This window comes from Dendrobium catenatum, unplaced genomic scaffold (assembly GCF_001605985.2).
Source record: "Dendrobium catenatum unplaced genomic scaffold, ASM160598v2 fragScaff_scaffold_47, whole genome shotgun sequence".
In the NCBI taxonomy this organism is placed as follows: Eukaryota; Viridiplantae; Streptophyta; class Magnoliopsida; order Asparagales; family Orchidaceae; genus Dendrobium; species Dendrobium catenatum.
In genome coordinates this window covers 201855-217577 of record NW_021318509.1, presented here as the reverse complement: position 1 = coordinate 217577, position 15723 = coordinate 201855, and the positions used below count along the sequence as shown (strand labels likewise).

Genomic DNA, 15723 nt, shown 5'->3' with positions numbered 1-15723 from the left:
GTCAAATACATGAAGGAAAATAAAAAGACACAATTGCTCCTGGGTAAACATAAGACAAAGCCCTCAAGTGAGGATAGAAAGGGAAAAGTACAATAACAAATCAAATACATAACATATATCAAAATAAATAAACACGATCATAGCCGTTGATCTTTGATGTTCTCATCACTTGCGGGTGAGAGCACGACTCTGCGATTATGGTGCATAGCGAGGGTGAGGGTGGAATTGCAACTGCGGTACAAGGCGAGGATGAAATCATGCGGGTGAGAGCCAACTATGGGCGGGACTGCACCTAAGCCACTACAGCGTACTGGCGCGAGTGCCTCAAGCACAAGGTCCACTTGGGCCTTGTTGAGGAGAATGTGTGGGGTAACTGGCGAGGTCCAAACTCGGGAGGGTGACTCGGGTCAAATTCGGGATAACAAGTTGACCAAAACCTGGCCTGACTTTTCAAACGGGTTAAAAATTGGAACCATAACCCAACCAATTTGTTAAACGAGTTGACCTGAACACATATTTTTTGGCTAAATAATTGACGCCCTTATTTGTAAGCCATGACTTCCTATTCCACAAGAAGAGTGAGTCGTGACCAAGCGATGATAGGAAAAAACAATTGAAGGACGAAGAAGGCATATTGAAGATTGTTACCTTACAGCAAGCCTCCTTCGTGACTTCCTATCCAACACCTTCGTCAAAGGAGATGACGAAGTGGATGTCGTGAGTCGTGACTAGCGAACGAGGGTGAGGGCGACGGAAGCAGGCAAAAGAAGAAGCAGAACAACTAAATCGAAGGGTTCAAGCAACAACCGAATAGTCAAACCATCTTCCTTCCTGAGTGTCAAAGGGTTCGAGCAACAACAGCAAAAACTTCCCTTGCGAGTGTCGAAGGGTTCAGACGGCAAGTAAACCTAAATAAAATCTAATAAAAATCTAACTGAACTATTTTTATCATAGCAAATAATCTTAAATTTCATTATTACATTAACTTAGAAATTAAAACCATATAAGCATTAAAAATATATTTATAATAATATTAAAGAATCCTTAAATAAAATTGCTCATGCTATTTGTCCTATTGCAATGGCGCAAATAGCGCGCGTTATTTTGAACATCTGCGCCGTGCAATATAAATGGCACCGTAGTTTAGCCACATGACGCCATGCATCATGACGTATGCTATTTTGCGCCATTGATATGTATGCATTCATTCCCTATCATTTTTTTTTTTTTTTGGGAAAATTTGGGGCCAAAGCCCATATATTAAAGATAAAAGGAATAATTACAAGTAAAAAGATTACGAGTAAAAAAACTACCTAACATAAGCAAAAACAAAAACTTATGTAGGTCAAAAGAAATAAACCCCAACTATACCATCCAAAACATACACAATTGAGTAACCCAAAAAGTGGTAAATTCTAAAAATTTGACCAGCAACAGTGCCATCGAATAGAAGAACTCCTTCCAGCACCCAAGAAAGCTCCAGAAAAAGACCAACCTGAAAAGGGAGAAAAAAGAATCTTCCCAGCACAAGTCAGAAACGGCAAAATGGAGCAAGCAGCAAATAGTAGGAAAGACACTCCCTATCATTCTGTCCATTTAAAAGATTTTGTTGATGTATTGGTTAATGTGCAGCCTAAGTTTTATGTTGAATTTCTCGGGAACTTCTTGTTTTCTGCATTTGCTTTCCTCGTCGATTCAATGACCTTCCTATTCTGGGTTTTGTTGTCTGTCTTTCATTGATTCCCATCTCTCCAAATTCCCTAATGCTACTGACTTTTTTTTTTCTATCACTTGTGTAAGTGTTTGAATAGTTCGGATTTTCTATAGGTCATTTGTAACTTTCTAGTAACCTTATTGTATTTTAAGTGTAGTAAACTCTTTAAATTTTAATTCATCGAGCAATCGATCTAAAAAATAATCAGCATCAATACCAATCAAGTTTGTAAGTTATCGTCCAAAAACTTAAATTTCTTCATTAATTGAATCATAATCAGGCAAGTTTTGAACATTAAAAAAGGCATAGCTGGACTTGATATTGAAATCTCAATTAATTTGGTCAATTCACAGATTTCTTAAAAAACAATATACAGTATCATAGGGAAGAATTTTTCTTCCATCGATCTTTTCACCATGAAAATTTTAAAAATGAAATTAAAAAAAAAATATCGTCTCACCATGCCGATTGGAAATCCATTGGGCGGTCTCCTTTAAGAAGTCATCATGATCGGCGAAGGCGTAGAAGATGAAAAGCTAAGGAAGCAAGAACGCAAACGGCGGCGGCGATCTCATCGGAGGAGAGAACGAAGAGAGGTGCCGAAGAACGTAGTTTTTCTCGCATCCGGCGAGCGAGGAGGAAACCAGAGGCGAGAAAAAGGATTGCGAACATCTTGCTCGCCGACGGGATGGGGCCATTCGTACGCCGGCAAATAGAATCGCAGAAATCGGCGGTCTCCCTCATCGCAGTAATCGGAGATCTATGGAGCTTTTGCCTATCGGATGCTTGCGGGATTCCAAAACTTGGCGTTGGAAAAGAGCGCTCGTGCTTGTCAATCTCAGATGTTTGAGGAAATTCCAAAATGGATAGTGGTCCAGACGGTCAGCTCTCGGAATTCTTGTCGGACTTAACGTTGGGCTGGATTCTTAATAACTCCCAATGCTATTGGTTCCATTTAGGGGTGCAAATGAGACAAGCTCGAGTGAGATCGAACTTGAACTCAAAATTTCAGCCGAGCTCGAGCTCCACTCGTGCCTCCGAAAACAAGCTCGTGAGAGCCTTCCACAATTCACCAATCCACCTTGCGCAGTTTGCACGTGCAAATGCGCAACCTGCTTCGTTTTCATAGGTTCGCATGCTAAGAGACCTTTCGCGGTTAGTCCGTGCTTTGCCTACCTCCTTTCGCCTTCCTCTAGTTCGCCTTCCGTATTTAATCGAGTCTCTCGATGAGTAATCAAACTAAGCATCATTTGAATCGAACTCGAGCTCAATAATCCAAGATGCTCGAAATTCTACTCAAGCTCGAAACTCGATAAATTAGGCTCACAAACTCGAACTGGCTCCACTCACACCCCTAATTTCATTTGCCTAGTTCTCAAATCAAAGCCATTCCTTATGGAATGGAGCTTGGTTATGTATATTTATAATTTAGTTTGATTTTATATCAATTTTGTCCTGTCAATACTTATAGGTCGATAATTTATTCTACTTTTATCAGTAATGATCATAATTGATACGTTATCATGAAATTATCTTAATTGGGCACGAATCTCGAGGCAAAATTAGTTCGGAAATTTCAAAAATTAAATTCAAGAGCATATGAACTCCGATTTTGGTGAGCTCACAATCAAACTGAGCATCTCGGAAATATGAATCCAACGACACCAAATTCAACCCAATCCGAGCCCAAATGGGTCCGAATCAAGGGCCCGAAGCGCTGTTGGAAGGTTCAAACCGCAATTTGAGTTACTAAACGGTCTCCGATTTTAACGAGCTTATATTCGAATTGAGCGGCTCGACGGGACCAATCCAACGAGCCCAAGATCGCCTAATTCCGACATCATTAAGGCCTCCAAATGTCCAACAAACAGTGCATGATCAAAGGATTCGATATCGGCCGTCCATTCAAACAACTCCCAATTCGCCCCTGTTCTCACGCCTATTTACGGGCTATGCCACTCCAGAAAAACTATAATTAGAGCCCTCAGTCAACACAAAGGGGACTCAAGTGAAGAGAGAGAAAAAGAAGAGAAGAAGGAGGAGAAGGAAGAAGCTCCTCCTCGACCACCGCCGGAGCTATTCCTGCCGCCTGAAGACGCCGGATTTCTGCCGGATATTCGGGAGAACGCCAGAATTCTGCCTAACTTCCATGGAATGCAGAAATTCTTCCCAATTTACAGCAGAGTTCCCTCATGACGCCGAAACTCCGCCCAAGTGAAGCCGGATTTCTTCTCTGCCACCAATAGACGGCGGACTTCTACCCGATGCCGGACTTCTACCGATTATCGGACTTCTCTGGATGTCTATGCGAAGATGGATTTCTTTCCATTGTTGGACTTCTACCTGACGCTGTCCTTCTGATCTTCGTCGTCAGACTACAGTCTTCCGACCTCCGTCGCCCGCCGACTATGGTTCTCCTAACTCATATCGCCCGCCGACTACAGTCTTTCCGACCTCTGTTGCTCGCCGACTACGGTCCTCCTGACTTACGTCGCCCGTCGACTACAATCTTTTCGATCTCCGTCGCCAACCGACTACGGTCCTCTTAACTTACGTCGCCCACCGACTACAAGCCCTCCGACCTCCGTCGCCCGCCGACTGCGGTCCTCCCGACCAAACGAACATGTCAATAGTGATTCTTTGTATTCATATCATGTAATGTACTCTATAAATAAAAAAAAAAAAGAGTTTAACGAATTCGGAGAATTGAATTTGGGGGAGAAAATGAGAGTATTTAATAAGATATATTAATTGAAAGAAACTAAATCATATATATTAAATTTAAATTTAAAATAATATTAATTAAAAAAATATTTAATCTAAATAAATTAATATTAGTTGTGGTTTAATTTAATTAAATATAATTAAATTATAAATTACTAATTAATGTTTAATTGTGATATTAATCTCAATTAATTATAATTTAATTAATAAAATTAGAATTGATAAAAAAAAGTTATTAATTTAAAATTGTAAATATAATCAAACAAATAATATATATTCAATTTGAATATTTTGGCCTATGCATTGATGGTGTTGTGCCAATGATAGATGCAAGCCAGTTAACCTTCTCAAAAGCTTCTCTAGCAAATCATATTAACATATTAACATATGCCACAACACTTCTTCCTTGATAATATGTTTGTGAGCTCATTTGGCTTTAAATAAGCACAAAAAATCATTTTCATGATTAGTGAAGTTTTTTTTGGACCAGAAGAGCATAATAAATAGACAGGAAAAGCTCTTGTCCTCCTTCCTCCTGAAGCAAAAACCCTACTCCTGGATTTGAACTGTCGAATATCTGCTGTTGTGACATAAAGAAACAAGTTAGTAGTTTGCAATAATTGCAAAGAAAACAAGTTCATTTTCGTGCTATAGGCTTTTTAGTTCTAAAGCTTCCATATTGCACTGATATTTTTGCTGGGTAATCTCTTTATTTATTTCAATTGCATTTTTTAAGTGAAAAATACATAGTTCTCGATCTGAAAACGGCTCTATTCTGCTGAGACTAAAGCTTCGTATGGGACGGCTTTCTTCCTACTTCTTAAATCATCTTTTTAGTACTAGAAAATTGCTTTAGAAAGCAGCAAAAAAGTCGTCCCAAACAAAGCCTAATTCTCTGTTATAGAGACTTGAATTTGAGTAATGGACTCAAAGAGATTTAAAATAATACCTAATTTACGCCACTTATAAGTTAACCTTCTTCCTCTCTCTAGCAACCCATTGTTGTGGATATGAACGAGATGGGCGATCAAATCTCTGGTGCCATGCCATTAAAAACAAGGTTAGTAGCTTGAATTGCCAAGAAAACAATCTCATTTTCTTGATAAAAACTTTCACCTTAGTCTTGCTTATTTGTAGAGAATCCATATTCAACAAGTTGTCTAGCTCATCAAACTTGATACATGCCTCAAATATAGCTTTTGAGAGATCTTTATCATCATTTGCACTATGGAAGCATCTTCTTTTCTTTGCATCATTGATTATTTTTAACCAGATGCTTTCATCACTGCTTAAGGTTGCCTCGTTTCCTAAAATCCACAAACAGTGCCTGCCATTCAAAATTAAACGCATTAGGATATTAATTTGTTATTGTTTATGTAAATTAGATTAGCAAGAAAGAACATACTTAGCTCTTGTGAGAGCCACATTTGTCCTTTGAAAATTAGCAAGAAAGCCTAGTGATCCACTTTTATTAGATCTTACAGTTGAGAAAATAATAACATCCTCTTCACTACCTTGAAAACCATCTATGGATCTAACTTTCACCGAGAAGTAATTTGATAAAACATACTTTTTTCCTATTTTTTCATTGATGGCGAACACCTGTGCAGTGTATGGTGACAATACACCAACACTAAGTTTCTGATTTGTGCGCTTTGATACTGTTGGAAACAACAAGAGAAAGTCAAGTTAATCCTCATTAAGCAACTTATGACAAAAAAAGATCATATAAAAGTAAAGTCTCATAAGTTATGGATGGAGGTGAAGTACACTCTAACTCTGTGCTTTTAAAATATATTTTTTTCAAGGATGTACATTGCATTGGAGCTGTTCTTAAGAGCTATAGGCTGCATGGTTATCTAAAGTTTCATAGGTTTGGTGATAATTACTAATCTTTTCAAACCATTTATAGAAACTTTTTTATTCAAACATATCTGATTTACTTGGCCACTAGTAATTTATTTTCATTAATGAAATCAAGATGAACATGCAGCCTAAAAGCCTCTGTAAAAAAACAATTTAATCTCTAGAAATTTGAGGAATTATCCTTAATGTTTATAGGTTATAATCTAATGGTAGCCTATGTAAGAAAAACAATTTAATCTCTAGAAATTTGAGAAATTATCCTTATGTTTTTATGTTATAATCTACTGATGTCACACTCACTCACTCTCTCTCTCTCTCTCTCTCTCTCTCTCTCTCTCTCTCTCTCTCTCTCCCTTGGCCCTTTTCCTCTTCCGCCTCCCCCCTGTTTCGTTTCCTCCTGGAGAAGACCCGGACCGACTGAGCCGGTCCAGGTTGGGCCGGTCCAGGCTGGACCGGCCTAACATATTTCTAATTTTCTAGCTCACAAGCAATAAGGTATAGATATACAAAGTTACAAATAACAAAATAGAAATAAAATTAAATGAAAAAAGACTCTTCATGCAGCACAAGGATCCGCAAACATATGTAGCATTAGGTATTTATTGATTAAGAAAGTCATGATCAACTATGGATCTTAGTGACAATTAGATATAAATATCAAAAGCAGAAGAATGGATGCTAAACCAAATACGCAAACCATTAATGCATCAGAAATACATTGAAAAAGAAGGCTTAGTCACAGTTGAAGCCATCAAATTGCAGATAAATGGAGAATGATAGTGGCCAAAATAAAACTGAATGACAACCACATTGACTATCTATATGACACTACAGCTGTGGAATAGAAAATATGTATAAATTGTAGTATTTGACAGTAAAATCATGGCTTCACTAGAGTCTAGAAGATAACAACATACCTTTGAAAAGTTTTTCTACTATTTTCGCAACAACTTCAACTTCTATAAGATTTTTTTTGCTTCTTCCATCTTTATCTGTTACCTCCTTGCCACATCCAATGTTTATAAATGAATATGGACCATAAAGTAGCCCTGATAGATATTGTTTTTGATAGTTTGGAACTAGAACATTTTCTCCATCTGAAATCTTGTTTTCATAAAAGTTGGAGTTTGGAAATGAACTGATGGATGGGTGCATCCTATATTGGATGTTAAGCAGATTTTTTTCTTGCCCTAATGAGCTTAATCTTTCAAACAGGCTTCTCCCATAACCAGCCATCTCCGAAATCTGAAGAGAGCATAAGAGAGAAATAGAAAGAAAGAGGGTATGAACTGAATATCATCTAAACTGAAAATATGTTATTTTTGCAAGAAAGATTGACATTTTATGTATTTAGATCATACCTTGCTTTTGACCATGGCTGGTAACTGAATCTCATCGCCAATTAAAACTACATTCTCTATGCCTGAAATCTGTAAGGGGATCAGGGATTCACATTCCTTGAGCTGTGCAGCCTCATCAACAATCAAAAACTTTAGTGGATTTCTCATTAGGATGTTCTGTAGCCTAAAAGAACTACAGGCTGTGCAGAAAATAAGTGTTGCTTCCTTGAGGCAAATTTTTTCCACAATGACCTGATAGTAGGCCTTAGGTAGATTAAACTCTCTAGAAAGGTGCCTGAGTAGCTGCCATAAGAAAGTTTTGGCTTTTCTCAATCTAACTCTAATGGAAAGGTATCCAGCCAAGTATATGATTGGATCAACACAAGGTAGCTTCTCCTTGCCTTTCTCAACTTCAGATTTAAACAGGTTTTTAAGATCTACATGAGAAGCACTTGCTGATATCAAAACATTCTTAAATACTTTCATCAAGTCTATAGCTATATTCATGTCTTTGAAAATTGTATAAGGTATGAATGTCCTGGGAAGTTCATTGCATAGAACTTTAATACACTCTTCCAATTGCTTAGCACGACAATGATACTGCATTAAGACATATTCATTGAATGTTTTAACTGTTAGAATTTCTTTTATATTTTCATTTTTCTTTTCATTCTTTTTTCTCATTTCATTCTCTACATATTGTTTATATTGGGATGCAGCATTCTCAAGAAAATCTATCATTGTTCGTACAAGATGCCTCCAACCTGTTACAGGGTTGAAACACTTTTCAAGAAGAATCTTTGCTCTGTGTTCTAGAAAAATTTCTGAGAGATCATCATCAATTTTCATCCTGTTGCTATTCCCAAACAAGATAATGTCTCCGATGGAGAAGTTAGTTTTTCCTATGAATTTTTCATATTTAAACAGCTTATAGAAGCGAGAAGCAACTTCAACAACAGCGGTGTTTGTAGGTGCACATATAAGAGTTCTACATCCTAGTTGTAGAAGAGCAAGTATTAAAGTACTTGTAGTTTTAGTTTTCCCTGTTCCTGGAGGACCCCATATGAGCTTTATATGATCTTCTTTATGATTCTTCTGCCTCATTGACAGACAATCTTGCACAGCATATTTCTGTGAATCATTTAGATTGAATCTCTCTAGATTGTCGCTCACGCATGCATTAAGAAACAATTTAGGTGAACTGGGTGGAGAGGAACTTTCCTTTCTAACCTGTTACCAGAAAAACAAAAGCCTGATTATGATTTAAAGATTAAATTTATAAAACTATAATAGGACCAGCTCTCTTAAATGAATTCTAGGATTAGGCAAAAAAAAAAGCTACTGATAGAGAAGTTGTTGGCAGAAAAGATAATGCTATTCAGCATGTGATTAAATTAGAAATAATGAAGAATGAGCATATCAAATGGATGATAGATGCAACCTCTCTTGAATATAAGGTAGTGAAAATTAAATTTTGGTGGTTTGGACATGTTCATCACATGATTATAAATGCACTCATTATATACTACAACAATAACAACAACATCAAACATTTATCCTGCTACGTGGGGTCAGCTATATGAATCCTTTTTCTCGAGTGTGTCATGTTAATAGTCAAATTTTTATTTAAATCTAATAAAAAATGTCATTTTTAATTTTTCTAACCAAGTCTTTTTAGGTCTATCTCTCTACCTTTTTTGACATAGGTCAAATCTAATACACCTATTCTCCGAATGGGATCTTTAGAAGGCCAAAGAATCTAAGACGACTCTTTCTAATCTTATTTTTCACTCGAGCTACTTCAACCTTTTCATGTATATATTCGTTTTACATTATGTCTGTAGGAATGAATCCACTCATCCACCTTATGATGCAGACATCAGACCCTTAATGTTCCATCAGGGACGTGGCCGATGATCGACGGCTTTTTTTATTTTAATTATATGTGATGTATTTATTTATTTTCTGTCTTTTTTTCATTTATGCCCTTGCTTAAGGGATTAGTTCTTTGTAAGACCCGAAGGTATTGTTGTCTTTTATTTTTCCTTTCTTGTATTTGTCTATTTAAATCCCTCCTCTTCTTGAAGAATGGCTAATGATGATTAATATGAAATTTTCAGCTTGTGCTTATGAATCTCTTTGTAAGTTCTAAGTTTTCTCTCTTTGGACGATCTCTTAGTGAGTTCGTAAGAGGAGAGGCCTAAGTGAGGCAAAAGCAATACCCGTCAATCTTGATGGATTCCAAGGTTCACGGTTTTCTTATCTTTATTTTTCTTTTATTTTTTTGGCATCGAATTCCCTCCACTTTCATTCCGCCACCAAACTACTCCTTGATCCCCACCAAATTCCCCCTCCACAATTCCACCCGCCGGCCTTGCTCCTAGCCACCTCCCAAAGCCAAACCCACATCTTCCTCTTGCCTCCACCCCCACCAAGCCCCCTTTTCCGTTGTGATGATGATCTCAATCATCATGCTATCTTCCAAATTTAGTTGGGCTTGAGAGGGAAAATTGGAGTCAATTTGAAATTCAAATTTTGAATTTCAAAACTTTACAATTTTGGAAATTCCTATTTAGGAAAGTTTTATTCATGACTTCAATTTAAATTTCAAACAAATTGGAGGTTATAATAATTTTCCTAATTCCTTTTTTTGCTCCTTCGAAAATTCCCTAAATTCTCTCCACAATCCTCTCCCTCTCCTTGATGCCGCCGGCCATGCTAGGGTGGAAGCCAATTAATGCTAATTCAATGTATTAATTGCAATTGATTTGGATTCCAAATTTCATAACCTCCCTCTCCCTCTCTCTAAGCCATCGACCGCTATTAGTGGGCCCCCATTGATTGCCCATTAACTCCTTATAACCTCATTTGAAATTTAAATCCAATTTCAAATTAGTCTCCCTCCAAATTCACTCAAAACTGAAATTAATTTCAGGTTTTTGATTTAAACTCCCCTCCCTCTCTCCCTCTTTGGCCGGCCACCTAAGCTCCCCCTTTTAATTAATTAGGTCCCATAAATTAAGGATCTAATTAATTCAATCCCCTCCCCACTTTTCCTCCTAATCTCCACTAATTTCAAATTCAAATTTCAGAGGAGATTAATCTCTAATTATTCGTTAAATCTGAAATTAATTTCATATTTTATTTTTCTCCTCCACTTAGCTTGGTCGATCCCCTCCTCCCCCTCTCTACATTTTCTCCGATACAACTATGCATGGCCAATCTGAATATTGTTCAGAGATTAGTCTTTGATTCCCAAAGACGTGTGGACGTTTTGAGATCGTCTTTCGTGACGTCAACATAGAGATCGACGCCCCCATTGAAGATTACATGGATCGAAATTTTTGCAACCACTTCCCGGCTGTTCCATGCTGCGGGAAAGCTCTTGGTTGCTGCCCACATCTTCCCCAGCATTCAAACGATCTTGTCAGAATGTGCATCTCTCTTATCTTTGGGTAAACTCGACATCCGACTCTTTTAACCTCTTAGTTTATTTCTCCAACGTGGTTATATTTTGATTCACAAAGATGTTGTTGGTCCCTCCGCTAAAGCCTAGTAATAGGAAGAGTCGAGTGAAGGGTTCCTTGTAGTAGCTAGTCTTAATGTTAACGAAGGGATTTATGGTTGAGACCATTCACGAATGAAAAAGTGGATTAAATTGATTGATTTTTATACTCTTATCTTCTATGCACGTAATTTAACCAACGCTATTTATCACTTTAATATTTTATTTTATCGTTCAAACCAACATGAGATCTTGCTTATTATTGTTCTCTAAAACTAAATGTGCAAATGTCTTTAAGCATCTCATCTTCCCATGATTGTTCCACATCACCTTAACATCCTCATCTCTGCAACACTCATATGTAAAAGATAAAATTGATATAGACAGTTAATTAAGAAGGAAAATTAATAAACTTAAATATTATGAATATAATTTAGTCAAAATGATTTAATAGAAAATTTTACAGAAAATATGCTCAATAGCTATGCAAAAGTTAGCGAGATCAAAATTTAATAATGGGGATTTATACAATTTATCCTAAATAGTTGGATCAGACTAAAGATGATGTTAATTATTATTATTATTATGTATTAGTGCCAAATTAAAATAGAGAAGTAATAAGTTCTGTAGCATACCGAGGAAATATATGATACTATTTCGTTGATGATGCTCAGATTTCTTTCCTTTGCCACCTTCAGATTCAATGAGTCCCAGATCCTAATCGAAGTCGTCATATTCAAAAGGAAAGCAATGAAAAATGATTCTCTGTTTGATCTAATCTCCAGCTTGCGTGATAGCTCAACAATATATTCATGGAAGTCCAAACTATCATCAACATAGCCTGTGATGTATGAAGTTGCATTGCGTGTTAAATCAGATAAATCTCTTGGTTTTGTTCTTGTGAGCACAAAAATGTCTCCATTCATAGGCTGATAAAAACCATTTTCAACATTTGCATTTTTTATTTTAATTCGGTAAAATAACTTCTTTGATTTTTGCATCTGTATATATTGTAATTCAACATGTGCTGTTGCATCAGAAAATGTCTCCAAACTCGAGCGTAGATCTTCATGAGTTTCTTCTATTAATGGTGTGCTGAAGGAACCAAAATAATGCTCCAAGGATGTAAAAGTTTCAGGTATCTTCTGTACCTGCAGAAATTATAAATATTTTGTTTTCAAGTTGATCATTAAGTAGTGTAATGATATCTATACATGCTGACATTTTGAAGAAAAGGAAAAAATATAGACAAAAACTGATGGCTGAACTTTATCAACTAATTGATGAATTGTTACGTGCATAAAGCTCATGTATCATTACCTTGCATAAAATAATCTGCAAATACTTTATACATAACAGTAAGTAATAATACATAGTAGCAGAGGTTCCTTTTAATTATAATAAGATTATAAAGCTCTTTTAAAGTTTGATAGCAAATAGGATTTAAGTCGAGTAGAATTTATTGAATCCCATAAAGTCAGATTTAGTAAAGCTTAGAAGTGTTGAAGTCCTGAAGAATTTTTGTATGTGAAGTATTAAATCTTTAAGAGCTTGACCTTAGATTTATTGAGTCTTGCTATGTTCAAACTTTGTGTTTATGAAATCCAGTATTTAAGCAAGTTTCAAGAAATTATTTGGCTGATTTTGGCTCAATACTGCTACCACATAACCTTCTTTTTTATTTTTTTTTCTCAAGGGAAAGCAATTAAAGTGGTCATTAGTAGAAAATTTTCAAGTTTATGGCAAATTATTAATGTTTTTAAAGTGCTCCAGCTCCTAAAATGGTTTATAGCCAGAACTTAATCTGGTATGGACGCTACACTAGCATCTTTACTGTTTTTTAAAGTAGTTTTTTAGCACAAAAAATTTTTAAACAAAAAATTCTTATACTAAAAAACTGCTTTATAAAACAATAAAAAAATTATACCAAACAAAACCAAAGTTGTAACATATGAACATTCAGTTTTGTAACTTAATATGAATATTACTATAACGATAATTTAATTGTGACATGAAGGTCTTGAATATAAATAACAAATCTCATGAGAGCAACTCAATATCATATTTGAATTTAAATTGAATTCAAGCTATAAGATAATAGTTTTCATGAATACATAAGATATAAAATTATCTTCCATATCTGGAAACTAAACTGCAGATCAAGCATTGCAAGCATTTGAAAATAAGAAGTGTAAAGAGTGGTAATTTCAATCAAAAGTACTGATACAGAAAGCAATTGATTAAGGAAGATATATAGTTAACCTTGCCCTTAAAGAGATCGCAATTAAAAATATCGCTAAGAGACCACGAGAACACGATCTGAACAAGGCTGGACTGCTTCTCATTCTCATCCTTCGGCCTCCGCTTCTCCAGAAAATCATTATCGCCATCAGCACTCCCATTGCTGATCATATTCTTTCTCGCACTTCAGTTCAGAAGAATTGAAAGAGGAAAGCAAATAGAAAGCCGGTGATACACAGCAGTATAACTTTGATGTGTAAAGAAGAGAAGAGATCAAAGAAGATAAAGTGTAATGTTCCGCACTAACTGAGAAAGGAGCTCAAGGGTCTCGTCACTTTCGGTGATTGCCCGAACACTTGAAATTTGGTGTGGAGAACTAAGCGATCGATGCATTCATGGCTCTCATGCAACTAATCATACCTGTTGGCTCATTCGCCGGAGAAGGTTAACGAGGAGTCGTCTTGGGAGCTGGTTTGCGCTTTACTTAAATATCTCTTTCCATGACGATAAACGATACATAGATTTGAAAATTTTAACTTAAAAAGGCTGATCAATGATATTTGTTAGAGGATTTACAAAACAATTATATATATACTAGTTTTATTATACTTACATTAAATTTATAAAATAAAATTTTAAAAATAAAAATTAATTTTATAAATTTTTTAATTATATATTATTTGATAAAAATATTATATATTATTTTTATACTACTAATGAAAGTTATTTCTTTTGATATATGCCACATATGTAGTTTTTAACTTTAAGTTATTTTCATATTTTTTTCATCTTATTTATTTTATTTGTTTCTTTAATTGAATGTATGAATTATCATTTACAATTTTAATTTATTTTAAAGAAGGCCCAAATGTAAATTCTAATTTTGGAATAATTACATATATAACATTTATTTTTAATATGCAAAATTAATATATAATTACATTCATATACAATAATTAATCACTCAAATGATTAACTCCTAAATCATTTTTTTTTAAATTCAATTCTTAAATGTATAAATAGATAATGTAAGATATAACAAAATAAACTCTATTTTTATAAAGAATAATAACATTTCTCTAATTTTATGTCTCTCTATCTCTTTTCACTCCTTTATTTAGTTTTTTTTTTATAAATCATTTTGATTTAAAAATAATATTTGTTGTCATTAACATGAGTTGGATGATTATTATTACATAATTATGTCCCCAATTACTGAATCTATTAGTTATTAAATTTGATTTCTTTGTAAAAAGCCAAGTCCAATTTAATTTTCATTTAAAATTTTGAAAATATTCATTAAATTAATTCTCTTTTTTTTTTCCTTCATTTTTTTTTAGATCATCATATGCTCAATAGACAATGAAAAAAGTTCACTTGAGCAAAATTCATTGTATATTTTAATATATTATTAAAATTCATATGAGAAATTATACTTTTTATCAATAAAGCATGAATTTTGATATATAAAAACAAATTGAAATCTCAAATGTACATATTCTTATAAAAATTTAAGATAAACAGAATAGTATAAATCTAATTTAAATATCACAAAATAACAGTTTATAATCAAACACAGAAAAAAAAAAAGTGTAATACAATATGGAGAATTACACTCTGATTCTACAGATCCCGGTGGATGAAGTTATAATTTCTATTGTTATATCAAATGCATATTTTAATTATTTATGTTCAAATTGAACAACTACATAGACGCGACATAAGTCTAAGTTCTCATCATCATATATGAGTTATCATCAATAATGTGATTTTTCATTGGGTTAATCGCAATTGTAATATGTTAGCAGATTATTGTGCTAACTTAGCTTTTTCTTTTGATTTTATTTGGGATTTGTTTTGTGAGAGTGAACTTCCTTCTTCCTTTTGTAGTTTAGTAAAGGAAGAATGTGATAGTGTTCTTCACTCTTAGTAGCTTGTATATATGTTTCATTTTCTCTTTCTATGCAATTTTAGCATTCATCCATATATATATATTGTATTGTGTGTTGCAGGCACATTGCAAATATCTAATGTTACATTGTATTGTTATTCGCTCTGGAATTTTTGAAATTAAAATGTGAACCCTGCTCTCACGAACTTAGGATTCCCTTTAATTTTCCTTGAGGTATATTGAGTTTTATATTTAATCAGATTTCCCCTGAGAATAGTGGCAGGGTTTATTTAGATCTGGGTTCTACTTCCTATGAGCGCAAGTTTTCATAATTAATTATCCCTCTTAAGTATTAGAAGTGCATTCTCAATTAAGGATGAAATATACTTAACTTCAAGAATCAATATCTCATGGTTACATCATCCTGAGTATGCCTTGGGTT

The 15723-nt window shown here is 34.7% G+C and overlaps 1 protein-coding gene across 3 annotated transcripts; it reads right to left on the bottom strand.

Moving 5' to 3' along the window:
* Positions 1 to 4776: 4776 nt before the first annotated feature.
* Positions 4777 to 13822, bottom strand: LOC110105871. 3 transcript variants are annotated; one of them, XM_028694014.1, is made up of 8 exons: positions 13412 to 13822; positions 11785 to 12300; positions 7666 to 8874; positions 7222 to 7549; positions 5844 to 6099; positions 5555 to 5765; positions 5388 to 5473; positions 4777 to 5018 (listed from the first exon to the last, which is right to left on the bottom strand). In XM_028694014.1, exons 1-7 carry the CDS (start codon positions 13559 to 13561, stop codon positions 5402 to 5404), a joined length of 2742 nt encoding a protein of 913 aa, XP_028549847.1. In that variant the 5' UTR covers positions 13562 to 13822; the 3' UTR covers positions 4777 to 5018; positions 5388 to 5401. The 3 variants fall into 3 exon arrangements, with proteins under 3 accessions (XP_028549847.1, XP_028549851.1, XP_028549852.1); XM_028694018.1 differs by having other exon boundaries at positions 4777 to 5015; XM_028694019.1 differs by having other exon boundaries at positions 6009 to 6099.
* Between the last annotated feature and the right edge of the window lie 1901 nt (positions 13823 to 15723).

What these genes read in the sequence shown, in the direction of transcription:
- LOC110105871 (XM_028694014.1), bottom strand. Translation starts at nt 13,561, where the DNA reads ATGATCAGCAATGGGAGTGCTGATGGCGATAATGATTTTCTGGAGAAG. An exon ending in GCGATCTCTTTAAGGGCAAG is followed by an intron (nt 12,301 to 13,411) that starts GTTAACTATATA and finishes TAATTTCTGCAG; the next exon opens with GTACAGAAGATACCTGAAAC. An exon ending in TACAAATAAGCAAGACTAAG is followed by an intron (nt 5,474 to 5,554) that starts GTGAAAGTTTTT and finishes GCATGGCACCAG; the next exon opens with AGATTTGATCGCCCATCTCG.